Genomic DNA, 25,751 nt, shown 5'->3' with positions numbered 1-25,751 from the left:
ACCCTTGTTAGCAGTCCATCCCCTGCTGGGTGCCATCCCAAGTGGATGTACCCACTGGGGCGTCCTGTGAGCTGTGGTCAGCCCAGCGGGATGAGCTGGGACGATCCCAAGCAGGGACCATGGCCACGGCTGTTATGTCCTTGATGCCTGAAGCGGGTGGGGAGCATGTGGACCGTAGGTCCAACCATGCTTGGGATGGTGGGTGCCACACCTCAGTACGGGTAGAATGGGGGTAACCACCCGTGGGCACCAGCCATCCTGTGACCCCAACCCCAAGGGTCACTGGCGCCTTGACCTCCATGAAGGGAAAAACCTGGCCAAGTCAGAGGGAGGTCAGGTCCGTCTTGGGTGTCAGTCCCGCCCGAAGACGAGCGGGCCGACTGCCCGGAACCACCTGACACGCGCAGGCCTCCTCCAGCAGGGGAGACCGGCTGGATAGCGGGAAGACCTGCGGAGCAGGTTGCCACACGCCCTGAATCCCTTCCCGTGGGGAGACTGGGGTGGCTTTGCCCGGGGTGGGCAAAGTAGAGGTCCCCCCCCCACTCCCCCCAACCAAATTTTTCTCCCCCCCAGGAGGTGGGGGAGGGGGGTCGACAGAGAAGGGAGGAGGGGGAACAGCAATGGAGCCCCTGAGGGCCGTCTCCGAGTGGGGACCCGGGTAACGGCCGGGTGCGGCCTCCCCTTGGGAGTTCGCGCCTAGCTACGAGTCCCTACTGCCAAGAGAGGACTTGCCACTCCCCCCTCTCCCTGCCTCGCGCTGGGACACCTCGGGAGGCGACGCTCGTACCTCTTTCCCCCCAGTCCCCTTCATGACCGTTTTACTGGTACGAGAGTCGCCTCTGCGATCAGCGTCTGAAGACGCATCGCCGCAGTCTGTGTCGGGAGGAATCATGAGCTCCGGGACTGGGAGAGTCACTTGCCGAGTCCCGTGCTTAGGCACCCAGCAAAAATCCGACCCCCAACAGAGAAAGGAAAGACAGGATCAACTTTGAGGTAGAGAGTCGAGGCCGAGTCGAATTGAGTACACAGATTGTAAGAATACAATACAGACAAGCCACATGCAGCAAAGTAAGGCCAAATGAATACACTTAATAGCCAAAAAAAGCGTAAGACGAGACAGAGTGTAAACCTGACAAAATGGCGTGGAGAGCCTTGGTCAAAGGAATGATTCAGCGCTTATAGCTTTTAGAGGCGTTTGACTGGCTAAGAGCGGACCGGGCAAGATGGCTGGTCTTTTCACCGTCAGCCGCGTGAAATTTGGCCAAGCAGAGCAAACCGATAGGCCTAGTTTGCATCAGTTTGACATGGTACTGTATATGACACCAAACACAAGAGTTCACCAGTCATGTGTCAAAACCTAGCATCATCATCAGCATTATTCATCAGAGATAAAAAGCTTTAAAATCTGTGGCTCTTTAAGGGGGGACTAAGCATATATTTTGACATGTTTTTGTATCTCAACTTCTTCTGCAGCTATTACCATGAACGTTTGCATAGAGGTAGAAAAAAGTGTTTGGAGCTGGTGTACAAAACTTCAAAGTTTAATACTGCATAGAAATGCTTTCATAATTCACCACCTCCTCCCCCTTCCTTTCACAGTTAAAAAAGGTACTCTTCTCCTCGTTTAGCAACTGTACACATACATATTACTGAAGATAAAATCATAATATTTTCAAATGACATTAATTGGAGAGTGCACTTAAATAATTTATGTGTGTGTATGAGCTTATTTTATGGAGATAACCCCTCCATAATTCGTGCCAAAAAATGTAGAGATTTGATGTAAACAATATTGGAAATTGTTGAAAAAAAATTTCTTTTTAAACTGAACAGTACTTTTATCCATAAATACATACCACTAACATGCATACACACATATTACTGGACTCTTTCAACCAACACAATCACCGTCTGCTTTTTCAAAAAAGAGATACTGACAAGCAAATTAATGTTTAAAACAGCTTTAATTATCTTTCACCACAACTGACATCGTCCACAGTTCCCAGATCAGCCACACAGACACTAGACAGACCATTCATTAGACATTCATGATTCTGAACAAGCATATAGTAGCAGTGGTGGCGTGGGTTATGTCTGTATCTGTGACTGTGTGAAGTCTGCCTCTGTCCTGAACTAAGGCAGTTTGAAGAAAAATAAAATGTGCTTTAATTCCACAATACTGAAGTGAGTTTGAATACTATATACACAGCCTTTGAATATTTGCATTAATTGGACAAATCCATTTAAAGTTACAAAGAGAACGTCATAAATGATGTGAACAAAACCCCGATGTTTTCTCAACTGGTGTAGACACTGCTGATATGAAAACATTGCCATTTTCTTGACTGGGTCTAAAACAGGACCTTAAAATTGGCAATACACATGTGCACAAGGCACACATTATATATTTGCCAAGATCAACATTTCTTTTTATAATAATCTAAAAATGTTTACATGTGAACCCAGCAATCAAAAAGCCATATTGTACGACATCCAAATTGCTGAAATAAATGGAACAAAACTAGCAACTAGAAATTTGAAACCAAGTCCATGCTCATTAAAACATTCACCACCATGCAAATTGAAGATCCCTGAAACCTCCTCTGAAAATGGCTGGCATATTTTATAACATATTCATCTGAATGATAGGCATGTGTTGCACGTTCCAAACTCAGAAAGATTTTTTAAAATACTTTGAATAATCCCAGTTATTTTTAGATCATGGCGACTGAAATGATAGGCAAAAACATAGTTAAAAGTGTGGAAATGATCTCTGAGCAGAGCTATTTAAATATTTGTTTGGATGCACTTGGTAGAATGTGCCTCCGTACAAAACATTAATTTACAACAAGCATGTAATGTCCTGTTGATAAACAATTCTTGTCAATTCTAATTTGACTGTCCAATGAAGTGGCACTATATTTATTCTGCTGGTTCTGTTAGAGGTTGCTGTGCAATATTTTGGTCAGAATGCCATCATCATCTCTCCCTTCAAAACAGGGAGACTGTGGAAGTTCAGGTAAATCTGCTATAATGCAGATACATGGACATGATGCTGCAAGAGAATGGACATGCGGCATAACTGCACAAGAGATTGAGAAACAGAAGGATTTTTTTTAAATACAACAACAACAAAAAACAAACATACATACATACATACATTCATTTATGTCATTTCTACTGTGGCAAAATCTTTTTTCCCAATGTGCACTAACGATTTACAATCTATGATTCAAATCCATGACTTCGGTAACATGTTTGCCACCTGGAATGCAATTCAACGCATATCTATGTTCACATCATCTTCCTCTCTCACACATTTGATGACAATCAACACACAGGAAGGCAGCAACTTGATGATGAACATGTGAAGGGTTCCCAACACACCGGCACAAACAAAACAAATACGGGAAAGGCGACAGTCAGACAGAATGCAACAGAACAAGACAATAACAGGCCACAAGAGACATCAACACTCAAAGCCCACAGAATCATCCACTACAGCTCATGACATAAACCCGGGTTCAGCACATCCTGACAGCAGTAGTGTCTACAAGCATGGCTCATCCAAAATGCACAAGCAATACACAGCCACAAGTGCTATCATACTCATCCGCCCCACCACATGTAAGTACACAATGCAACGAAAATTACATATCACACTCCATAAAAATCATCACATCTACTGAAAAACAGATAAAGCAAACTTCATTGTGGGTGCAAACAGAGATCCGTTCTGGATATTGCAATGAGAAAACCACCAGAATCATTACACTAGTCTAAAAAAATTTTAAAAAAGGACTGTCAAAAGCTTAACCTTGGTTAAAGCCAGAGAAAACCAATACCCTAAAACTGGAACCCACATAAAACAAAACAAAAAAAATCATACATTTAAATACATGAAAATCCATGAATTACGCACAAACAGTTCATACACTTGCAAACTGTACACTGATGGTTAACAGGAGGGACATCTGCAATTCACAGTGTTATCCATAAATTGGGCATTTACAGAACCAACCTCAATACCAGAACATTATACAGTACATTATAACATGATGAGTGTGAGTGGAATGGGTCATCACCAAGTTAACAAGAGAACAAAGGCAGACAATAAGGAACATGGGAGATAAACTGGTCATGAGGAGTGCCACACTTCTAATAGCAATGGGAGGGAGTGGGGGGAAAGAAGATCAAGAGATGAGACAGCAGCCAAGTACCAGATGACTGAAGAAAAAATGAAGCTGAAAGAAACCAACACAACAAAGCATGACAGTACTCTATACACACACTCCATTGTGGATCCCTGTGCAAGTTTTCTGACATAAACCAAAACAACCAAAAACTGAAATGATAAGGCGTTTGAATTCAGTCAATACGATCAATGACATTTACACACCACTGTACACATCCTCCAACATTTCATTCTATTGCTGTCACCATTTTTTTTTTTTTTTTTTTAATATAATTTATTATCCCCATTAACAGGATGATTCAACAACACATGGTAAACACTGCAGAAAACATTCTGTGCTGCACTCATCACACACTGCATGGGGAAACACTTCATAGGACAGACAAATCTACAATGTTTTTAAATTAACCCATAACAAACTCTAAAAAGTAACTTCCTCCCCATAACATTCTCTTGTTTCTCTCGCAAAGACGATTTTACCTAAGAGAAGAACTTTACGCGCACACACACACATTCTCCCACTGCTATACATAATGGCTCTAAATTGGATGTGACAATATCACCCTATTCAATGATTTCAGAGCTCTTCTGGTTTTTTGTGTCACCACTACTGCATTCATCCATTGATGTGCTGTTTGTTGAACAGCCATGAGCAAAAGTGTGTTCACATCAATAAATCACAATCACAGTCCGAGTATAAAAAAAAACAAAAAAAACAACCTTCAATGAAAAGCAAAAAAAACAAACAAAAAAACAAAAAACAAACCAGGTACAGTTGCTGCAAAAATCATCACAGCCTTATCAACTCAAACCTTTGCAGTTGTTTATCGATATTTCCATTTGACCATCTCTGTTACCATCAAACTTAATATAAGGTATTATAATCAATAAGCATTTCTCCTACCTGTGTCTTTTATTCTGTTCTAAAGTCAATGAAACCATCTCTGGGAAAAGTAACAATGCAAACATGAGTCAGGAAGTAAAAAGAAAAAGTGGGGGTGGGGGGGGTGGGGGGGGAACCCTGGATTTATCGTTTTCTCTGCAATAAAAACATAATTCTGGAATTTACAAAACAAAAACAAAAAAAAAAAAAAAAAAAAAAAAAAAGAGAAAAAATGGGCAAACTCTTGATTTATCTTTCTCTCTAATAAAAAATATTTTTTTTAGAAGCATGCTACTTTCCAAATCTTCCCTTAGTCTGATTTCACTCTATAGTCTCATGAATTTAATGTCTGTAATAATGTTTCATCACTGACCTCTACCTCTTGAAATGTCACATGGATCTTTTGTGCTTACCAAGTCCATCAACACAGATCACACACACACACACACACACACACACAGACACACACACACACAGACAACATTCTTGTTTAAAACCCAATAAATTATAAACCATCAACATTTTGGTTACAAATCATGAACTTGGAACAAGTACATAGACCGGCGATAATTCTTTCCATGGGAAGCAAAGATTGATATCGTCTGTAAGTGAAAGGGAAGAAATAAAAATAAAAATGAGAGGCAGTCAGAAAGACAGACAGCAGAAGATCAAGGAAAAGAACAAGAGGAAGAGAAAGAATCACAAGAAGAAAACTACAATACAAAGGGAAAGAATCACAAGAAGAAAACTGACCAGAAAGTTCATGACTAACTGGCAAACAAAGTTACCATCCTGCTCCATGAACTAAATGTATGTGGACAGCTACTTAAGCAGAAAAAAATACAGAATCCCAATCTCTATTACTCATCCATCCGCCCGTCAATGTTTACTCTCAGTCACTGTAAAAGGCAGTTTCTCACAAAGTTCCATGACTCAACCTCCTCAACGTTGAAATTTGCATGTTAGAAATGTTATCACCTCTTTCCGTACAATCCCCCATCCTCAGATGATACACAACCACAGTGTGGCAGTCAGCTGTAGTAGCAGAATCTGGGCTCCCTGATCCCCACGTAGCGCCCCCAGATGAAGGAAGCTTCCAGGCCAGGCAGGCCATCCACATGGACATCATGGGGTTTAGTCAATTTTCACTGTGGAGTAGATCTTCCTCACAAACAGGCTGGTGCCAGCATAGCCAATGGTACCTGCCACACAGCAAGCGGGATAATTTTTCCTCTCCCATGCTCCGCTGTATGTTTTTGCTCTTTTTCCCCCCTCTCATACAATGCCATTAATGGCTGATAATTGTAAGCAAAAACAAACTGGTGAAACGAAGATTTGTAATGAACAAGACAAACATGCCTTTGATATGTATTCGTTATAACGACATTCACCCCTCCTCCCCGACTCAGCACTGGTTCTGCTCTGCCATTTTGTTGACAAATGTCATTTTTCATCTGCTTTATACACTTACTGATCAAGTGACTGAGCATGAATACATTAAAAAAACAACAAAAAACAATCTACAAACTGAGGCATACTGTCATTATCTGGCACAAACATTCATAAAGCTCTCAAAGTATTAGAGATGTGAATGAAATCACAATCAAATATGGTTTACTTCTTTTCAACGCGGACTAAAAATTCAAAAACAGGAAACCTTTATTTCATAAATACACTGGTAAGTTGTCCCTATTCTTTGTTCTGTATCTCACAACAAGAAAACTGAAAAATCAATTTTCAGTGTTTCATTTCAAATGAACAAACTTGTGCACATCGTAAGTGTCCATCAATCAGTTCTTTGAGTGCACAACAGTGATTCCCGGATGAATACTTATTGAAAGAAAGACAAAGCAAGGTTTCACTCACCACACATGATTCCCAGGGCTAAACTGAAGAGAGCCATGTAGCCAAAATAGAATGATGTTTGGAAAAATCCATACATTCTGAAAAAAAAAAAAAAAAAAGCAAGGAAGAAGCACATAAATATTTACAAATCAAGAAAAGTAATCACAGGTTCTTTAACCTCTTGAGTGCCAAGGACTTATACATCTGCCAAAATGCTTCATTATCTGCCGAGGATGAACACATATGTATGATTTTTTTCCCATTTCTATTTCAAGTTGCTGTGTCCCCATATGCACCAATACGAAAGCCTGATGTATCTACTTTAATTGTTCATAAGAAGCACCACCCTATCATGCTTTGTATGGTCATTTTCGGATGTTACTTGAAGTGACCCTCTCAGAATTTCAGACAGCGCTTTTAAAATGGCAGATGACAAACTACAACCTGGCTTTCCAGGCTTGAAACAGCAGCGTGTTAAAAAAAAAAAATCTTTTAAGCATCTGCCACCAAATATGTTGCAGAAGCTTTACAACTTACTGATGATACTGATTTAATTGCAAGGTGTGATAGAATCTTATCAGATTGTTCGCTTGACAAGACAGAAAGCGAAAGTGACGGTTTGCTGATAAGGGGGAGAGTGGTGGTAGTTGTAGAGCAAGAAAAGGGATAGGTTGGAACAAGGGGATGAGTACAGGTCTGTAGCTGACCCCGAGCTGAACTCAATGACAAAGGGTCCACTTATTCAGCACAAGGAGGGAAAGAGGAAGGGAGTGAACAAGGGGGTGGAACAAGTCCATGTTGAAACGTGCAGTTCTCTATCCTGGTTTTAGGAGAACACACTTGCAATGATCAAACAAAGATCTGCTGTCGCATGCAGGCAAAGTGATGAACAGAACACATCTTTTTATACTGTGTTCCAACTAGGTCACTGTTAACTTCTTTGGTATTCTCTGGAAGCAAGCATGAAGTGAGTGGGTGTGGCACAGCAGGCCTTGCAGTTGGAGAACATATGTGTGTGTGTGTGTGTGTGTGTGTGTGTGTGTGTGTGTGATTCATACTTCTTTTACTTGAAAAAAAAAAAAGATAACAGTTTGCTGACTGTGAGTGAATGCTGGGCTGAATATGTGAATGATGTTTGAATTATAATTCACGTCCCCACATGTGCGCAAGATATGGTGACACTTTAAGTGTTTCATTTTCACTTTTTTTTTCCAGGTTCATTTAAGCTGCTTTTCATACCAAAAGGTTCATTTCAGCTGTTCTTACAAACAATCTATAACATATACTCTGGAGAGCAAAATTTCTCACATTTATGGATCACTCATTTCTAGACAGTGTGTTAAATAAACTTCAAACTATCAGAAATTGACAGTGTTAATTTTCCTTTAACAAAGTATGGGTTATGTATACTTTATTGCAGTAGTTAGCACCCCATGACGTTTTGTTAATTATTACCCTCTACAACCAAGAACCACCTTGCAAACAGGAAACACAAGCCAAAATAATGTCCAACATTGAAGCAGTTAATTTACAACAGTAAAAAAAAAAAAAAAAAAAAAAAAAGCATGAAAACTGAACATCAGCAGCAAACACGGTGAATGATAGGGGAATCTGAGAGGTGCGAGGAGGGGAGGGCCACTCACTTTGTTTTGAAGAAGAAATAGTAGAAGGAATACATGTAGACATAGCCAGCAGTGGATCCAGCTGCCAGGAAACTTGTCCACTGCCTGAAATTATACACATTAATGTTACAAATGATAGGTGGAAACAGCTGCATGTGCTCCACAGAACTTCTGGAATAACCTGTACAGGCAGTAAAAAAACAACAAAAAACAAGAGACAAAGCCTTAATACCCATTTGGTACACACTTAAAAAAAGGTAAATGAAAAATATTAAATACAATTCAATTAAAATCATTTTTTAAAATCTTTAAATGTATTCTGTATTTGATATTATAAAGCTTCGGGTAGAAAAAACAAAAAAACCCATAAAGCAGATTTGAACTAAGCATGTTCAGATGAGAGGAAACAGTCTTACACACAGTGCGAACCTGTGTCTTCAAATGATGTTAAAAAATAATATTAAATCAAATTATGTTGTTTTTTTTAACATAATTGGTTACGGTATTCGAGATGATAACGCCATTTAGATCATGTTATTTTGGAATATCTTAGGCATTTAAGAAATTCTTTAAAATCCACGGTAAAGGAGATGTTGCCATCGCCTCAAGCACATGGCAACATGCAGCTGTTTTTGATCTGCTGAGATCTGTGTTCGTCAGGTTTAGTTACACTTAGAAACTACCAAACAGTCCATTCAATTTCTCTGTTATGCACATTCTAGTTGAATCGGTATCTACTTTAAAACATCCATATGCAGTACACATGCTGATGATGTAGTTAGTGTCACTGTATGTGTTATGTCCAGAATTTGTATTTCTTCTCTTTAAATTGTGAGCAAGAAAAAACAAGATCTGCACAGACCAGCCTAGACAAGGCTGACCAAAACTCAATGAAACGGCCAATTCAATTTTTCATTAATGTTCATTCTAGTTAATTCAGTGTCCACATTAGAATATTCATCAGGGTTCCGAGGTGGTGGGCATGAAGCCAAAAAAGGACCTTTAAAGGACTTTATAAGGACCTCAAATCAGTTTAAAAGGACCTTTGCCGACATGACTTTACAGTACACCCCAATCTATTTGACATGCAGAACAGCAGACACTTACCTCTCATAAACGGAAGAACAGCTAATCCCATTTGACTGTCGTATTTAGTCTTTGCAATTCACGTCACTGTAGGTCTCTTTGGCTGAATGTTATTGTCACAAAGTTTTATTTCACAAGTATATAGATTATTGAGTTATCACTTTCACTGTGAACAGTGTGAGTCACGAACTATTGTAGACACATAATGATGAATCACTGTCATTCTTTTTACCGTCAGATCCACTACACTACTATTACACATTCTACTGTCACATCCACTACACTACTATTTACACATGTATTTTTCTTCAGTTCACACACTTCACAGTTTCTGAAGTTCCTCTTGTTTCTTTGCCAGATGAATGGATAGACTGCTGGCTATGTCTTGTTTGTCCCTTGAAGACAGGCGAAGCTCATTGGACCTGTCCACCAATGTGAAGCTCCTCTGTTCCTGAGCTTTAAAACTCAGGTTGTCAGCTTCAACAGCGAGTTGCTTTGAATCATTTTCTGCTTTCTTTTTCTTCTTCTCCAGCTCCCCAATCTCTTGTTCAAGAGCCTTCCGCTTCAGTTGGTTCTGGGTTGTCTCCTTTTCCTGACGCTGTTCTTTCAGGTGTTCGTTGTATCTGCCCCATGCAGCACTTGCAGACACCAGGAGGGGCTTGTCCAGCTTGACGTTCTGGATTCCACCAACATCACAGATGTGGTCTATTATGACCCGTCAGGCTTTGAGAGCTTTCTGGCTCAGATTGTCAGCAGAAGCTTCTTTATTGTAGGAAAATCCTCGTTCTACTGTGGCTTGCCCATGGGACAGCAGCAGCATGTTCTTAACGAAAGGCCTGAGGTTGGAGAACTGGGTGTGTACACAGTCCAATTCACGTTGGGCCCATCCATGCCAAGCTGTAGCAAGTCTCTCTTGTTCAAATTGTACTTTGTGAAGACTGACTCAAACTTTGCAATCATGTCCTTTCCTGTGGCGTGGCCCAAAAACTCTGAAGTCAAATACCGTGTTTGCACAACAGAATCTTGCCAGATACGTATCATAAAGTCCATTTGCTTCATGTGGTTTTCCTTGTTCAAAGACTCGTCAAAGAGCAAAACGTATCCTAGTTCAGAGGAAGCCTTGACATTCTTTTGTAGCAGCTCAGAAAATCGGGGTTCAAGCCCAAATGTTGTCAGGTATCGGCATTTTGTTTCCCCACATTTAAAACTGGCAGCAATGTCACTGTCTGAGAACATAGATCTAAACAATTCTCCGCTCTGCTCTGATGATCTGTAACTGTAGTGGGAGTCCACAACTTTCATTGCCCACAACACTTCAGCCTTCAACCGACCACTGTCAAGATCAAAACTAGACCTAGGCCTAGTACTACACGGCGGCACAAGGCAGCCCGTTTAGTTTTGGCGCGAAGCGGAGGGGAGAGGGATGAACAGCGAGCGAGCGCGAAACGTTGGAAAGGTGATAGCCTGGACAGACAGGCAGGCAGTATATGAGGCAGCGCTTTGCCGCACCACTAACTTCGCGCTGTTCTCTGCGGAGCGCATGTTACACGGGCAGTGTGTATAGCTGTGAACAGCTTCGCTGCTGCTGATAAACTGTCAGAAACAGGGTTATGTGCTTTAAAAAAATAATACTCTATGTCAGAATGCAACAAGAAGGGAGCTATGGGTGTGAATGGATGTGTAATTCTCTGACAAATTTAACGATACCAAACATGAGTAGGTTTAATTTCCTACAGGCAGTGTACAAGCGGTACAAAGCTTAGCAAGCACACGAACATTCTGTTTGAACTGAGGAACACACACGAAACGTAGTTCAAATTCAACTCCGTGTTGTGTGTGTATATCACTTTAGTTTGAGATAAAACTTATATCATAATATACATGCATGTCTCCACGATACAATTGGAAGGAAAATATAGCCGATACGTTACCTAGAGGTGGCAGACCGCCCCGGAATTAGTGTCAGTATTTAACGGTCAGCTCCACTGAGAACTGCTGCCAGCCACGTAAGTTTCACACTTCTCTCAACATCACGGGAAGAGAGACAGACAGACAGATATGCAGGGACAGACATACTGAGAAACAGAGGAACATGTACGGAGAGAAAAAGGGGAGAGGCACAGAGAGAGGGAGAGAGAGAGACGCACAGAGAGAGAGAGAGAGAGAGAGAGAGAGAGGGAGAGAGAGACGCACACAGGGGGAGAGATTTTCGCCAACTAGATGTTTTGCGTGTCAGTATGTGTGCCTTTGCTTGCGACATGCATTTGGTCATTCTAAAAGATACACCTTGACGATACCATGCGTTTAGTAAACAATCACAATGTAACGTACTGACATGCATTTGTAAGTTCTAAATAATAAAATACATTCCTACCTGAACTTATAAATCCGTATGAATCCTTGTTTGTAGTTGGTAATCCACTCAGTTGAAGTGTAACACTGACTAAACTCAAACATTTTTTCTTTTCTTTTTTTTCTCTCCATACAATGTGTGTGTGCGGGAGGGAGGGATTCAGAGTGGAGAAAAGAACAGGGCTGAAAATTTCTTTATTCTTTACTTTTTTGATTTGTGCCGTGATTCTCCTGCTTGGGGTATGACTTGCTGAAGCATGGGGGAGACAATAGTCATGTGCTCTTGCATGATGACACGTAGTTTGTCATCTTGTGACTGCATCCCTAATACTTTCTTTTTGAGTGAATTGATGACTGCATGTGTTGCCTCCCCCCCTTGTTCCCCGTGTAGTGCCAGGCCAAAACCGTGAGAATGAATGAATGGAATGCAGTGATTTTCTAGGATGTGTTGCTTGGGAATGATGCGTGTTTGTGGGAATTGTTGGCGGAAGAAAGACATGTACTGTTTGATGTCACTATCCAGTGTGTCAACGTCACTGTCTGTCAAGGGTCTTTGATGTGAGATGTTTACGTGAATGCGTGAGAACAGCGTGTTTAGTGTTTTAAACTTCTGGGAAATGTTCCTAGCTCTGAGGTTTATGTCCGCGTCTTGAGTCAGTTCACCTGTTTTGTTGACTACACTGTCACTGATGTGTTCTATTGTTTCTGGCTTGAGATATTTGTGACAGTGGTTTCCAATGAATGATGCTCCGTGGTATGCCTGTCTGTGTATTTTATGCTGTTGAAGTACAGCATCTAAGTGTTGTGTGAGAGGGCCAGCCAGGTGTGGAAGGTCAAGCTGCGTCTTGAGATATTCAATGTCTGCATCTTTTTCTTCTACCATATCAGCTAGCTCACGTTGCTGTTTTTGGAAATCACTGAGTGGTGTACTGTCTCCTTCAGGCTCGTTAAATACAATTCTAGTTTCTAGCAATCTCTTTTCTTCTTCAGCACTTTGGAGCTGTCTCAGCTTGTCTACAAACTCAGAAAAGGCTGAGTCGCTGTCTATCTGTTTTCCCTGGCTGGCTATTGACTCTCCTATCTTTTTGTCAAGAGAATGACACTCCCCCTCCAGCAGGTCATGGTGCTTTTTGACCACTCCCAGAAGAATGTGCAGGTATGGGGGAGCCACTTGGCTAAGTTCTATGTCAACAATAGGCTCCCTGACTACATTGTTGTGCAGGCTGGCGATTTTCTGCTTGGAGTGTTTGTATTTGTTGTAGTCTGTCTTGATGCCCTGTAATGTGCGCTGTGTGATGTTGCCTTCATTGCAGTGAGGTGGATTTTGCGTTTGCGATTTGGATGCTGTGCAGTATAAACATGGGTGTGTCCCCTGAGCACCTGACAGTCCATACAGTTTGAGGAGGAAGTCATAGTCCCCAAACAAGGTCACTTTGACTCTCTTGTTTCGCCATGTCATTGACTGCAGAGCAGCTAGCTGTTCTTTGTAGGGTTCTAAGATTCTTCTCAAATTGTCTGGACTGTCCTTGCAGTCTACAATGGCCAGGAGACACGTGTTGTGTTTTGAGTTGGGGTTGGTGAGATTTGCAATTTGAAGCATGAGTTTGAATGTCCCCCCTCCATGGTCCCCTCCAATTTTTACCCATATCTCATCCTGTGGTATTCTATCATCATGCCATGTCAACTTGTTTTCTCTGTCGTACTGCTCTAATAAGTTTTCTACCATCTTTGGAATGTCTTTGATTTTTCCTACTGTTGTTTCCTCCTCTGTTTGTCTCCCCTCTTTATCAACAAAGATGAGTTTTGTCTTTTGTATTTCTACCTCCCCAAACATTGCTTCTTTCTGCACCTCCCTCTCCTTCCTTTCCCCTTCATGTTCCACACCAATACTGGCATAAAACCTCTTTTGTATCCTGTGTTGTGCCCAGCTTAACCCCATGGCAGCTCTCAGTGCAGACCCTTGTTTTTTGGTCACTTTCACTGGGCCACATCCAGCAGCTTGCAGTATCTGTTGTCTGTGGCTCTGAGCTGATCTTTTGATTTCTGACCCCTGCTGTTTTACTATGGCTTCTCTACTGTTCCCTGAGATGTGCTTTCTAATTTTTTGCATAATTTGAGACCGTTTTTTCTTCAGAGGAGATGATGCTATGGCAGATGATTTGCGGGGTTGTGTGACTTTTTTCAACACTATTGGCTGACCTCCAGTTTTGCATCTAACTGTTGATTTGTCTCCTGACTGAAACAATTTCCTGCGTGTTAGTTGTGTGTATAACTTTTCTTCTTCTTCAGTGAGAGATCTATTGAGATCCTCATCCTCTAAGTCAACATACACCGTCTTGCGTTTCAATAGTGCGATGGGTGATATAGCTGCGTCAGTGACAGGTGTTTTGGGTGTGATTGGAGATGTGTTGGTGCACAGCGTTCTTCTTTTTTTGACTGGTGTTGATGTGGACTGACAAAATGACGTTGACACACTGTCATCGATATCTAAGCAGAGGTCAGACGGATCAAAACTGTCATCCGTGCATTTTTTTACTGGTGCTGATCGTCTTTTTTTCGGACGACCAGACTGACTTTTTGAGTGATGAAAAGAGCATGTTTTGCACTGATCCAAAGATAGATCTGGATCGAAAGTTGTCCAGATTTCGGACATTCTGTCAATGTCAAGTGCAACATTTTCATTTGCAGTTTTGAACTGAGAATTTCCAAGAGTATGTTTAATTTTTATCAGTTTTTTGTAGCACTTGATACAAATGCATGTGGGATGCTTGCCCTCTTCATCATTCGAAACATCTAGGCTGAAAAAATGAAACAGTTCAGAAGAATACTTGGCACAAAGTCTTGCATTCAACCCCTTATCTTTAACTCTTCTGAGAACCCGCTCACCACACACACGACACATACAATCCAAACATCTCAAGTGTTCACTGAAGGTGTGTTGTCCAGTCAGCAAAGCTGCCGCTACCGCACCAGATTCCATTTTTGTCGGCACTCACACACACACACTTAGGTCAAACAACTGGATGTAACACAAAAACGCGGACAGTGTCTGGTAAATCACACGACACACTTAAAGTTCACATTCACTGGAATCATGTACGCAAAAATGACAGCAAACAAAAGTGACTGTGCACGAATATGATGAAATGAAAATCACTTAAACAATACACCTTTCTCTGCTGGAAACATAGGCACAAAGAGCGCGGCGCGCGCTCCCCTTTCCCCCCCCTCCCATCCCAGAGGAATCTAGGTCAGCAGCAGTGCTCCTGACCGCTCACTGAACTCTGGAACTAAATAGCTCTGCTGGAAGTGAAGTGGCACAGCCGTGACTAGTAGTAGATGTCTGTGGTTGGACTTGTACTGACACACCTTCATTGCTGGCAGTGGCACGACTAGTGCTGCTAGTTGAACTGGAAGTGACTGTGCTTGTACTCTTTGTTGAAAAGAAATCAGTCATGTTACATCTGGTGACCGTGTCTGCCTTGAATTTTCGTTCATTTTTCACATGTCTGTCAGTCTTGGCATGTTGTTTAAGGACACTCTCTCCCATTGATGCAATTTTCAACGAAACTCCACAAAAAAGGCAGCGAGCAGAATGCTTGTCCTCAGTATTCCTTCTCACCCACTCACAATAAACTTTTTCAGATAACCATGTATCCTGAAATGAACATTTCCCTGGCATTCTGAACGTTTAGCTTGAAAACACTTTCCAAACTAGGCCTCGATCCCAATTAACTAGCAATGTAAGGAAAATAGGAGGGAGGAAGAGAAAAGGCGGGAAAAGGTATCTATCTGTTCTCTTCATAAAACAGGACTTAACAGTACCTTTCAAAAATTAAAAGGACCTCCTGATGAGTTAAAAGGACCAACTTGCTGAATCAAAGCACTTAAAAGGCCTTTTGACCAAAATCCAATTCCTAAGGACTTAAAAGGACCCTACGAACCTTGTTCATGTGCAGTAAACACATTGATGGTTTAGTTAGTGTCACCGTATGTATTCTGCCAGAATTTGTATTTCTTTTAATTGTGAACAAGAAAAACGAGGTTATGCTGTCTTCTTACCAAGCATAGCCACTTTCTGTAACTGTGAAGTGGTATGGTGTTTTCAGATTCCAGAACGAGCAACGAAATAAACTGTTTATGATCCAGAAATACAGCTTAATTTTGGGGAGACTTACAACCTATTATGGTGTAGCCAAGTGCTCAGCTGGCTACTAACCGTAGTTCAACTCTCAGCACATGCCGTAAAATGGACGAGTTTCACTGCAGTGACAGTGTCCAACCATTGACATGAGAAGGTAACTCCTGTGGCGTAAGGCTATTGAAGTTCAAATTTGGACTGAAAGATGTTACACATCCACCATTCACTTTCAGAGGTGCCGCTCTCAAGCACACATCGAGCATGTAGCACACACAATCAGCTGCCTAATATTCAACTGTAAGTATTTTGTTTTCGATGTGCTGATGACTGAAGTTTCGACACATGTTTTTTATTTGAGTATGTTGATAGCATTTAATGTCAATACACTTGTTTCAATTATTGTTTTGACATGCTGTCATAGTTCTGCTTGTGTAATCTAATTGCCATGTCGTCATATGCTTGTAGCAGTATTCCATTTCATTCTTTTCAATGTCACAGTCAGTGACGTCTCTGACCATGATAGTTTGTTCGAGATTATTCTAGTGGATGACACCTTTCTCTCATGTGTGCACTGATCAGCCTGTGCTTAGCGGTGAAATGTATACAATGAATAGTTAGTGTTTGTGTATCCCACGTTGAGAGGAGGACATTTAAATGTTGAACACAGACTGTACTTAACTGTGTTTATGTGTGACGCAACTGAACAACTTGTTTAAGTTCATTTGCTAGCTGAAGCCACTTGGTTAAGCCATGATAGTTCTTCCAATCATTGTATTGAGCACCGACTATCTGGTCTCTCAGTTTGCCAGTATTTCATGAAAGCCACTTATTCTATCATCTTGTTTATTGTGCATGTATTATTTTACATGCTGATATCAGTTGTACTGCTACAGTGTTTCACTGACTCTCAGTGCTATAGCTTCATAGTTACAGTGTGCTCAGTGCTGTAAGATGTGTGTAGTATTCTGTTGTGGTGATTACAAGATAGTGTTGGATTAATATCAGTTATTGGTTAAAACCATCTGGTATGTATCAGTCTGCTAATTGTAATTTAGCTATCATGCTCTCTCCCATACGGCTTACTCCAGTATAGTGCTACATGATAACTGATTCATTCGAGTCACTTTGACACAGTATGAGCTTTACTTAAATCTGTACTGTCAGTGTACTTTCACTTCATCAGCTTAGCTTCAACCACTGTAACTGCACTATTTAATTGTATTAGAAATGTCATTTGCTGTCAGTGTTTGGTCTTCACACATATGCATTTTGTTATGTTATGTTGTTACTTATCCCAAACCGAGTGGTAGTCTTTCCATGTAATATGTATATGTGTGCTTACTATCCACTTGCATTCCTGACATGTACTTATTGATATTTTTTGTCTTTTAAAGGCATTGTCTTCTCTTCTTCTTATCTTTTTAATAACTATTGTAAAATAAAATAGAAAACCCTTTTTTGTGACTGGCCTGCTGTATGCTCCTGGCCTGTGCATGTATCTTTTCTATCCTTTCATGTTCAAACTTTTTAAGTCATTAAATCAGTAATTCTTTTGTACCGTCCCCTTTCATAATATACCACTCGGTTCCCACCACAACACTGGTACGACTGAAAATCTTTTTTCCTATGTTCAGCCAAATTTAGTCTTGGCGATCACAGGATTTCCTGAGAAAATGGCAATGCTAATGTTTACCACGGACACACAAACATACACACACACACACACAACCGAACACTGGGTGATAACATAATGTTTACAAGAAGTGAGTCAAAAAACAACAACAAAAAAACAAAACAAAAAAACACAACAAATAAAAAATGAAAAAACAAAATGAACCTTTCAAAGAGCTTTGTTGCCATTTTATAATTCAACAGCTAAACTCACAATTCTCAATGAACCTATCAAATGCTTACTGATGTCCACAACTAGCCCTCACATGATAGACAGAACTGTTGCAAACACTTCTAAAGTAACTATGACACTAACCTGTTTCTTTCTTAGCAGAGTAACACAACTGTGCAAGATGTTCACACTGAAAATGACAAGCTCTATTTCAAGACCTAAGATTTTCTGATGGGCAGACCAGTGTCACTTGTAATCAGTTTCAGACCCTCTCGGTTTCCACGATTTTCCAGATTCGAACACCACAATCTGCCACCACTCTTTCTCTGTCTCTGTACTTTACCCTCACTCGCTTCATCAAATCTCAACGCTCAGCTCACCCAACTTTTCAAAACAGCTCCTCCTTCCTCTGCCCCTTACAGTTTTTCTTGCTTTCTATCCACTTGCGGCGATAAAGTTTTGTGTGTCATTCATTTGATTTAGAGTTGTGCATGCCTGTGAATGTTATGGTGTAAAAGTGCTCTTACTTGTTTCTACACAAGACTAAGCAGTTTATGAATGAGCGTTAGGTTATGGTGATGGCAGGCATCTATCGAGTGGATGAGGTTTTGTCCATTACAGTAACGCCTCCTGCAGAAACTGAAACAATAAAAGCATTTATTATTATCATTATCATCACTCACCATCTGTAGTCCTCAGCGTTGAGCAGAAAGTAGGTGCAGACGATGGTGACACAGATGGTCACGATGGTCAGGATGATGAACACCAGCAGCATGAAGCCATACACGTAGTAGATTTTGTAGGCCCAGAAGGAAGTGAAGATGAAATACCTGACATAAAACACAACCCAACTTATTTACAATTTGTCAGTCACTTAAAATGAAATTTATTCTACTCAGAAGCAATCAAGACTAAACAAATGCATGTCCACCCACCCATACTTACACAGATGATATGCAACATGTAAAGAAAGCCAAGCATAATAAAATCACACTACAAACAAAAGCCTGTGAATTTCATTTTTGATACTTACACGTTGTAATGAAATGCACACTGTTTATGAGGTAAAAAGATGTTTAAAAATAACAACCATACATTCATCAGAAGCAAACTTACCTGACAGGCTACTCAAATCTTACACACTGTGTGCATCACACCAATCAACAGAAACTTAAATGACAGCTTTCGCAAACAAGCCCCAACACTACCCAACCCATTTATCACTATCCCCAGACATAGGACACACTAACCAGATTTTAGTGTAATTAGAAAAAAACTATATGGTTTGTGTGTGCACTGGAGGGGCAGTGAGGGTGGGGGTGAGAGTGTGGGAGAGAATCCACTCACATTTCAATGAAGATTGAGCCGAAGGGTAGCACTCCACCAAGTACCACAATGACGGAAGGCTCCATGAACCTGTCAACAACATCAGACAACAAAGTCAATGACAATGAATACCCCAGCCTGATGGCATGCAATGCTAGTATGTTTACATCTGAATGATTTTCTTCTTCAGTGACATGCTTATTACCCTCATAGAGCTATGCATAAAAAGAACAAACTTAGAACATACCATCATTCCCTCCCTTTTAAAATTATAATTCATCACTTTCTAAAGGGGCGCTGGATAATCTATCACCTTCTCAAGGGGGCAGGGGCGAAATCACAGGGCAAGGGGATGGGGTAGGGCAGAGGAGTGGGCCAACATACAGGCTGCAGTAACACCAGACTTGTCCAAGACCGGAGACAGGAAAAAGTTGGGGCCTCAAGAGAGCTTAAAAAACAATGACCCCCCCTCGCCCGCTCCCTGTCCAAAAAAAACAACAACAAACAAACAAAAAAACAAAACAAAAAAACCCCAAACAAACAAACAAAAAACAAAACAAAAAAACCACAGACCATTTTTTCTCCGGGATGGGCCTGGGTACAGCATTGATGCGGCAGGGGTAGTCAGGGGTGCCAGCCAGGTTTCTCCCCAGCACCGTGCCCACCAGGTTGAGAGGCAGGATGACAAAGATACAGATGCAGGTCACCGCCACCTGAAATCAGGGAGAAAAACTTGTTTTCACAACACACTCTACATCACACTCTGTTGAAGTAACTACTGATCTTTCACTGAATGGGTAAATGTGAGAAAGAGAAACAAAATAAAATGAAATACATTTTTATATAATATCAAAAGGGTAGTGGATTAAGACACTTGCTTTCTTATAAAGAGCCTTCAGGGCAAAAACATAGAACTTCCCCAAATCCCCCACCAAAAGAAGAAAAAACAAAACAATCCCGCCACCCCTCAAAACCCCCACCAACAAGAAATCCACACACATGGAGGAAAAAACGAACAACAAAAAACAGATATAAATAAACACACCATATGTTAGAATATGTCACAAGGAGTTTAGGCATGGCACAATCTAGAAAGAGTGAGAGAGAGGGACAGAGAGAGAGGAGAGTGTGAAGCAAAGACAGAGAAACAAATAGACGAGAGAGAGATAGACAAAGACAGAGAGAGAGAAAACCAAGGCCAGTGAGAGAGCAAAATATCCAGTATCCCACATGGCTTACCATAGTTGCAAAAGGAATGGCCCGTGAGGCATGGTAGTAGATAGCGATGAAGTTGATGAAAAACGCCATGCCACACACAATAGAGGGCATGAGAAAGGCACCAAGCAGCATCTGACGAATCCACACTTTGCCTGCAGACCAACAACACCATCAATGGATCTTTTGCACACACACACACACACACAATCCTCTCACACACACACCAATACACAAACATTGCAGATGTGCATTTACCTCTATCTTTCTTTTTATATGTACAAACAGGTATGTATTGGTGTATTTCTTTCCTCCTCTCAAACCTAGTTTCTGTCCATATGAACATACAAATATGCACATCCATTTCAGCAGACACAAGCAGCAAGTTTTACCAACTAACATATACTGATGAGTGATCTAGATTTGATTTTTCCACCCCAGAACAGAAATATTACCCACAACTAGAATGTCACCATGTGCCACATTGTCTAAACAGCAAACATTTCTGAACTGATTTTGTGTTCTGGTTGTCATGCGTGCATGCATGTATGCACTTATGAAAATTTAACTTTGCCGCCAAAGGATTTCCAAGCATGATCAGACAAAAGATCAAATGAGAAATAATGCAGTTAAAAAAAAAAATAACCCGCCCACACCCCCTGGCCCCAAAACAAATTATTCTTCACACCAGAAATTTTTCCAGTTCTTTAAAATCTACTATCTTCTTTTTCATGTAGCTTACTAAACAAATGTTACTCTCAAAAGTGGAAGAGAACAAAGGAGTCACAATACCAATATGATCTTGAGGAACCTCTTTTCTCTTTTAGCACTCACTCACCTCCCATGCGGGCATACAGACTGCCGCCAAAGTATCCATTCACAGGGGATGTAGCGGCGAAGACAAAGATGGCAGTACTCAGAAGGGAACCTCTCCTGTAAACATGACATACTTGTGCAACTTCTAGATACATGAAAATGGCCAGCAAGATTAGCAATAAAACAACAAAAGAGGCATTATTCCAAAGTGAGAAGGACAAGGGAGGGTTATATAAGTTATAACTGATTTCAGTGCAGTTTTTTCTAAGCAGCACTCAGCTTCAAAAAACAAAACATACAGAAATTTTATACCGGTCTTCGACTCTGGATCCAGAAGATTGTCAAGAAAAAAACATACTGCAGTCAGAGGAATTTTTTTTTTTTTTTTAATTTTTTATCTTACATGTTATTGTGTACAATGCAAAGATGAAGAAGAACATCCAACACTTTACATCAACAGTAAGAGAGGGGGAGGGGGATAGGAGAAGAGAGGGAGAGGGAGAGGGAGGGAGAGAGAATATAGGCATACTATAGCTGAATGTGGACAGGACTGTGGACTCAGCAATACTTTGAAGGGCTTTGCAGTAATGGGCAGTAATTATAAATTAATTACAAATGTTTCTGTTAGGAAGCTTTGCAACTCAGCTGTTTTCACCGATGACAACAGTATAAAAGCAAGCTTTAACCCCTTCACTGCTAGTACGTTTTGCCTATGCGGAGAAAATTTTCAGAAAAACAAGAAAACACGCCAATGATTTTAATTTGCTTATATTTCAAAAAGTATTGAAGATAAGTACATAAAAGTGTACATCAAATGAAAGGAAAATGAACCAAGATTTTGTTTTTAATACATGTTCAAATAATGAGTCAATCTGACAGAAAAATTCCATAAAATGCATTAATAAAAAAAAAATTGGGACTGTCATTCCATCATGTAGGTGCTACAATATCAACCAGGTTATCAATCAGTCTTTCTTGTGACTGTTGTGATCAACCAGGGCTGAGCAACAGTGTCCAGGTGCATAAGACTCCAAGACAGTCCACACAAAGAATGAAAAGGGTGTACTGACCCAGGATCTATCGCCAGTAAAAACGCTGTGTGTAGTACTTGCAAAAACAGTCTTCAAGACACAGTGCTGGTTTGCTGGGGCAGTCTGGGCAGTAGAACCTCACATCCTTTCTTTGTCCTTTCTTCAAGCAGACTCTGCACCTCCTTTGTGGCCGGGCCTTCTGTGGGGTATGTGGAATGACATCAGTGAAGTGTCGTCCACACAAGACAAACAGCGTGGTCATTTTTAGCAGTGTCTTGGTCTTGGTCACCAAAAATCATGGCACTAATTACATCCTTCTGAAGTCCAGGAATGTACTGCTGTTGCCTGCTTTTTTGTAGAGGATGTGTGCATTCAGCATGGCAATTTGTAGAAAATACACACACAGCTATTTGTACCACTTCAGGGTTTTCCTTGTGGCATCGTAGGGCTGCAGCTGTTGGTCATGATGGACCATGGCACCCATGTTTTTGTTGTAATCCAGAATTGCTTGAGGCTTGTTTACTGCCCTTTGGTCTTGCTGCTGCTGGTCTTCAGCTGTAGGTTTGTGGCAGGCTGTCAACTCCAGGTGGTCCAAGATGAACATCATGATCATCACCATGATGCATACCTGAAACACATTGCATAAAAGACTAAGTTTGTTGGGTTTTTTTTTTTATATTATTATTATTTTATTTTATTTTTTTTTACATACAAAAAGATCATGAAATGGTACCATTTTTTTCTGGTTGTTTTCAGAAGCTGAAATACAAACACACACACACACCTACCCCACCCCAAACCCCCCAAATACACACACACTGAAACTGGTTCATGGTATACCATACCCCCTTCATTCTCTCTTTCTTATACAAAACAAAATGACAACACACACACACACACTTCTACAAGTGTTGCATTTACAAAGTAATTTAGGCATACAATTCTGTATATCATTCTCTGATTTCAGTTTTATAAACATCTCCTCCCCCCTTCCCCCACTCTCTCGCTCTCTCTCACACACAAACAAAACAACAATAACAACAAACCAATACACACTCGGGAACGAACACACAGAAAGCTCTAGGCGAGTAACACACACTGTCATCAACAATGAGCCAGCCAGCAAGCCACGCCCCCTTGGGCTGTGATGGTCACACACAGTAACCCACGTGACTGACTCTCACTCACACACACTGATCAGTGACTGACGAAGCTACTTACCACAGCGAACACATTCAAAACACACACATTGCAGTTATATTCATTGTTACAACAAACAGAAAGCAAATAATAAACTGACAAACCTCGTAAACACCCACCTGCATCTTGAATCAGCTGAGCTTGTCTGTCTTCAGTTTCGTCAAGCAACTCCACCTCCCACCCCCCTCCATTGTCAAAATCAGCGTCTTCGGCATCGACTTCACGCAGTTCTATCTCATTCAGTCCACAATCTTCATCTCTACTGTTTGCATCCCGAAAGAATTCTTTCAATACAAGTGCAAGTGTTGGGGTTTGTCTGCGTTCAGCCATGGCTTTGCAAACACAACTTGAGCTTCATACAAACTTGCAAAACTTTCACCATAAATGTGACAATCCAATGAATAATTTTAGCTTATGGAACTCGGGAGATAATGAGTGCTCAGGGAAGCTAATTTAATGGTTAGCAGACTGTATTTTTCTGTAATGCGGGACTCGAAACATAGAACGTTGTAACATGACGTACGGCGTACGTCAATACAGCGTTGGTAAGCGACATTCCATGACGCACGCCGTACGTCAACAGTGCAGTCAAGAGGTTAAAGGGGTACCAGCGGAGACCTTCACAAACCTGAAATCTTTATTCTGCCCAGACTAAAGCCGGAAAATACTGTGTGGACTTGATGAAACAGAGCACCAAGCCTGAACACCATCACTAGATTTTCATTTCCTCAAACTGTGATCTGGGGAAGAATGATGATGAATTCTGGGAAAATTTCAAAAGAGGACACACACACACACACACACAAACTACAACAACAACAAAAACACACGCACACACACACACAAAAAAAAAGGGTAGGGGGGAATGTTAACCTATATATCACTCAGACATTGAAACAGAATTTCAATGAAAAGGATCTGGCACCTATGCTGAACACACTTTGTGTGTGCGTGTGCGTGTGTGTACATATGCGTGCGTGTGTGTGCGTGTTTGTTGGTTTTTTTGTGTGTGTGTGTGTGATTCTGTGTCAGTGTGTATGTGTGTGTGAATAAAATAGAATGAATAGAATAGAATAAATTCTATTGCCATGAAACTTTAAGGTTTATAAGACAGGAGTGCAATGGTGAATAAATAAAAGAAAAAATACACAATCAATGATACAATCAATGAACGTAATATACTGGAACAGCATTCATAAACAAATTTTCCTAATCTTGTCTGTGTATATTCATCATCTGTTAGCATCAACTGACTGGGAATATTTCTTGTGTTATTCGAATTTTGAATATATTTAAAAACTTGTTCCCTTAAGGCTTTATATTTAATGCAATGATCAAGAAGATGGATTTCGTCTTCCAGTATGTTACACTTGCTGCACAATCTGTATTCTTGTGGAATATCTAAATATCTATCCTTCTCAATTTTTAGGTCATGCACACTTGTCATGTTTTGTTAAAGCTTGTCTGTGTTTTGTATCTGAAAGATAGGTTTCAGTTTTGTACTCTGCTACAATCTTATTGTAAAATTTCAGCTTTAAATTCAATGTTTTTTCTCTTTAATCTTTCCAGTATCTGATATTCATTTTCTTATTTTTGATATACCATGTATTTTAGTCTATGTATGCTGAATGTGATTTGGTTTTTCCACATGTGATCAAGGCCTATAATTTCGAGTATCCTTCTAACAAATATCAACCAAGGGGAAGTTGTATTTTCTTGTTGGCACATGGACTTATACATTTGTTGATGAGGGAAGTTTCTGGTAATTGAATTATGTGAATCCAATATGTAATAATCTGGCATATTATTTTTAAACTTATTGGAATCTACCCAATTCACCTTACACAGGAAGCACCATAGCTTTTTTGAGTACTCCAAGTATATGCTTACAGAATTTAATGTGTAATTTCTCATGTGGAAACATTTGATAAGCAGCCGTCAAAAAGATGTGTTAAACTGAAAGAATCATCTGGTTTGACTTGGTAAGGCTACCATACCTCCTTCCCATAAATCGATATTGGCGTTATCAAAGTATCATACAGCTTAGTTATGGTACCTGCATTGATGCTGATATTGTTACCATTCTTGCTCGTATCAGGCTTCCACTTCTGTGGAATATATCTCTGAAATATTTACATTCTTCTGCTATTTGTATCATATCTTCCCCACAACAAAAATATATTGGTATTTTTGGGT

General features: G+C 40.5%; 1 protein-coding gene across 1 annotated transcript in view; it reads right to left on the bottom strand.

Annotated features, from left to right (window-relative positions):
• Positions 1 to 1,945: 1,945 nt before the first annotated feature.
• Positions 1,946 to 25,751, bottom strand: part of LOC143295983 (transmembrane 9 superfamily member 3-like) — a 45,054-nt gene continuing 21,248 nt past the window's right edge. The window contains exons 8-15 of the mRNA XM_076607747.1: positions 21,347 to 21,441; positions 20,533 to 20,663; positions 19,867 to 20,006; positions 19,315 to 19,383; positions 18,651 to 18,797; positions 8,567 to 8,650; positions 6,945 to 7,021; positions 1,946 to 6,280 (exon numbers count right to left, since the gene is read on the bottom strand). Of these exons, the coding sequence (XP_076463862.1) occupies positions 6,213 to 6,280; positions 6,945 to 7,021; positions 8,567 to 8,650; positions 18,651 to 18,797; positions 19,315 to 19,383; positions 19,867 to 20,006; positions 20,533 to 20,663; positions 21,347 to 21,441 (811 nt within the window). The 3' untranslated portion in view covers positions 1,946 to 6,212. The remainder of the gene's footprint in view (positions 6,281 to 6,944; positions 7,022 to 8,566; positions 8,651 to 18,650; positions 18,798 to 19,314; positions 19,384 to 19,866; positions 20,007 to 20,532; positions 20,664 to 21,346; positions 21,442 to 25,751) is intronic.

The sequence above is a fragment of the Babylonia areolata genome, chromosome 1 (genome assembly GCF_041734735.1).
Source record: "Babylonia areolata isolate BAREFJ2019XMU chromosome 1, ASM4173473v1, whole genome shotgun sequence".
Lineage (NCBI taxonomy): Eukaryota > Metazoa > Mollusca > Gastropoda > Neogastropoda > Buccinidae > Babylonia > Babylonia areolata.
Note: the sequence above shows the minus strand (reverse complement) of the source record. Positions and strands in the feature narration are given on the sequence as shown.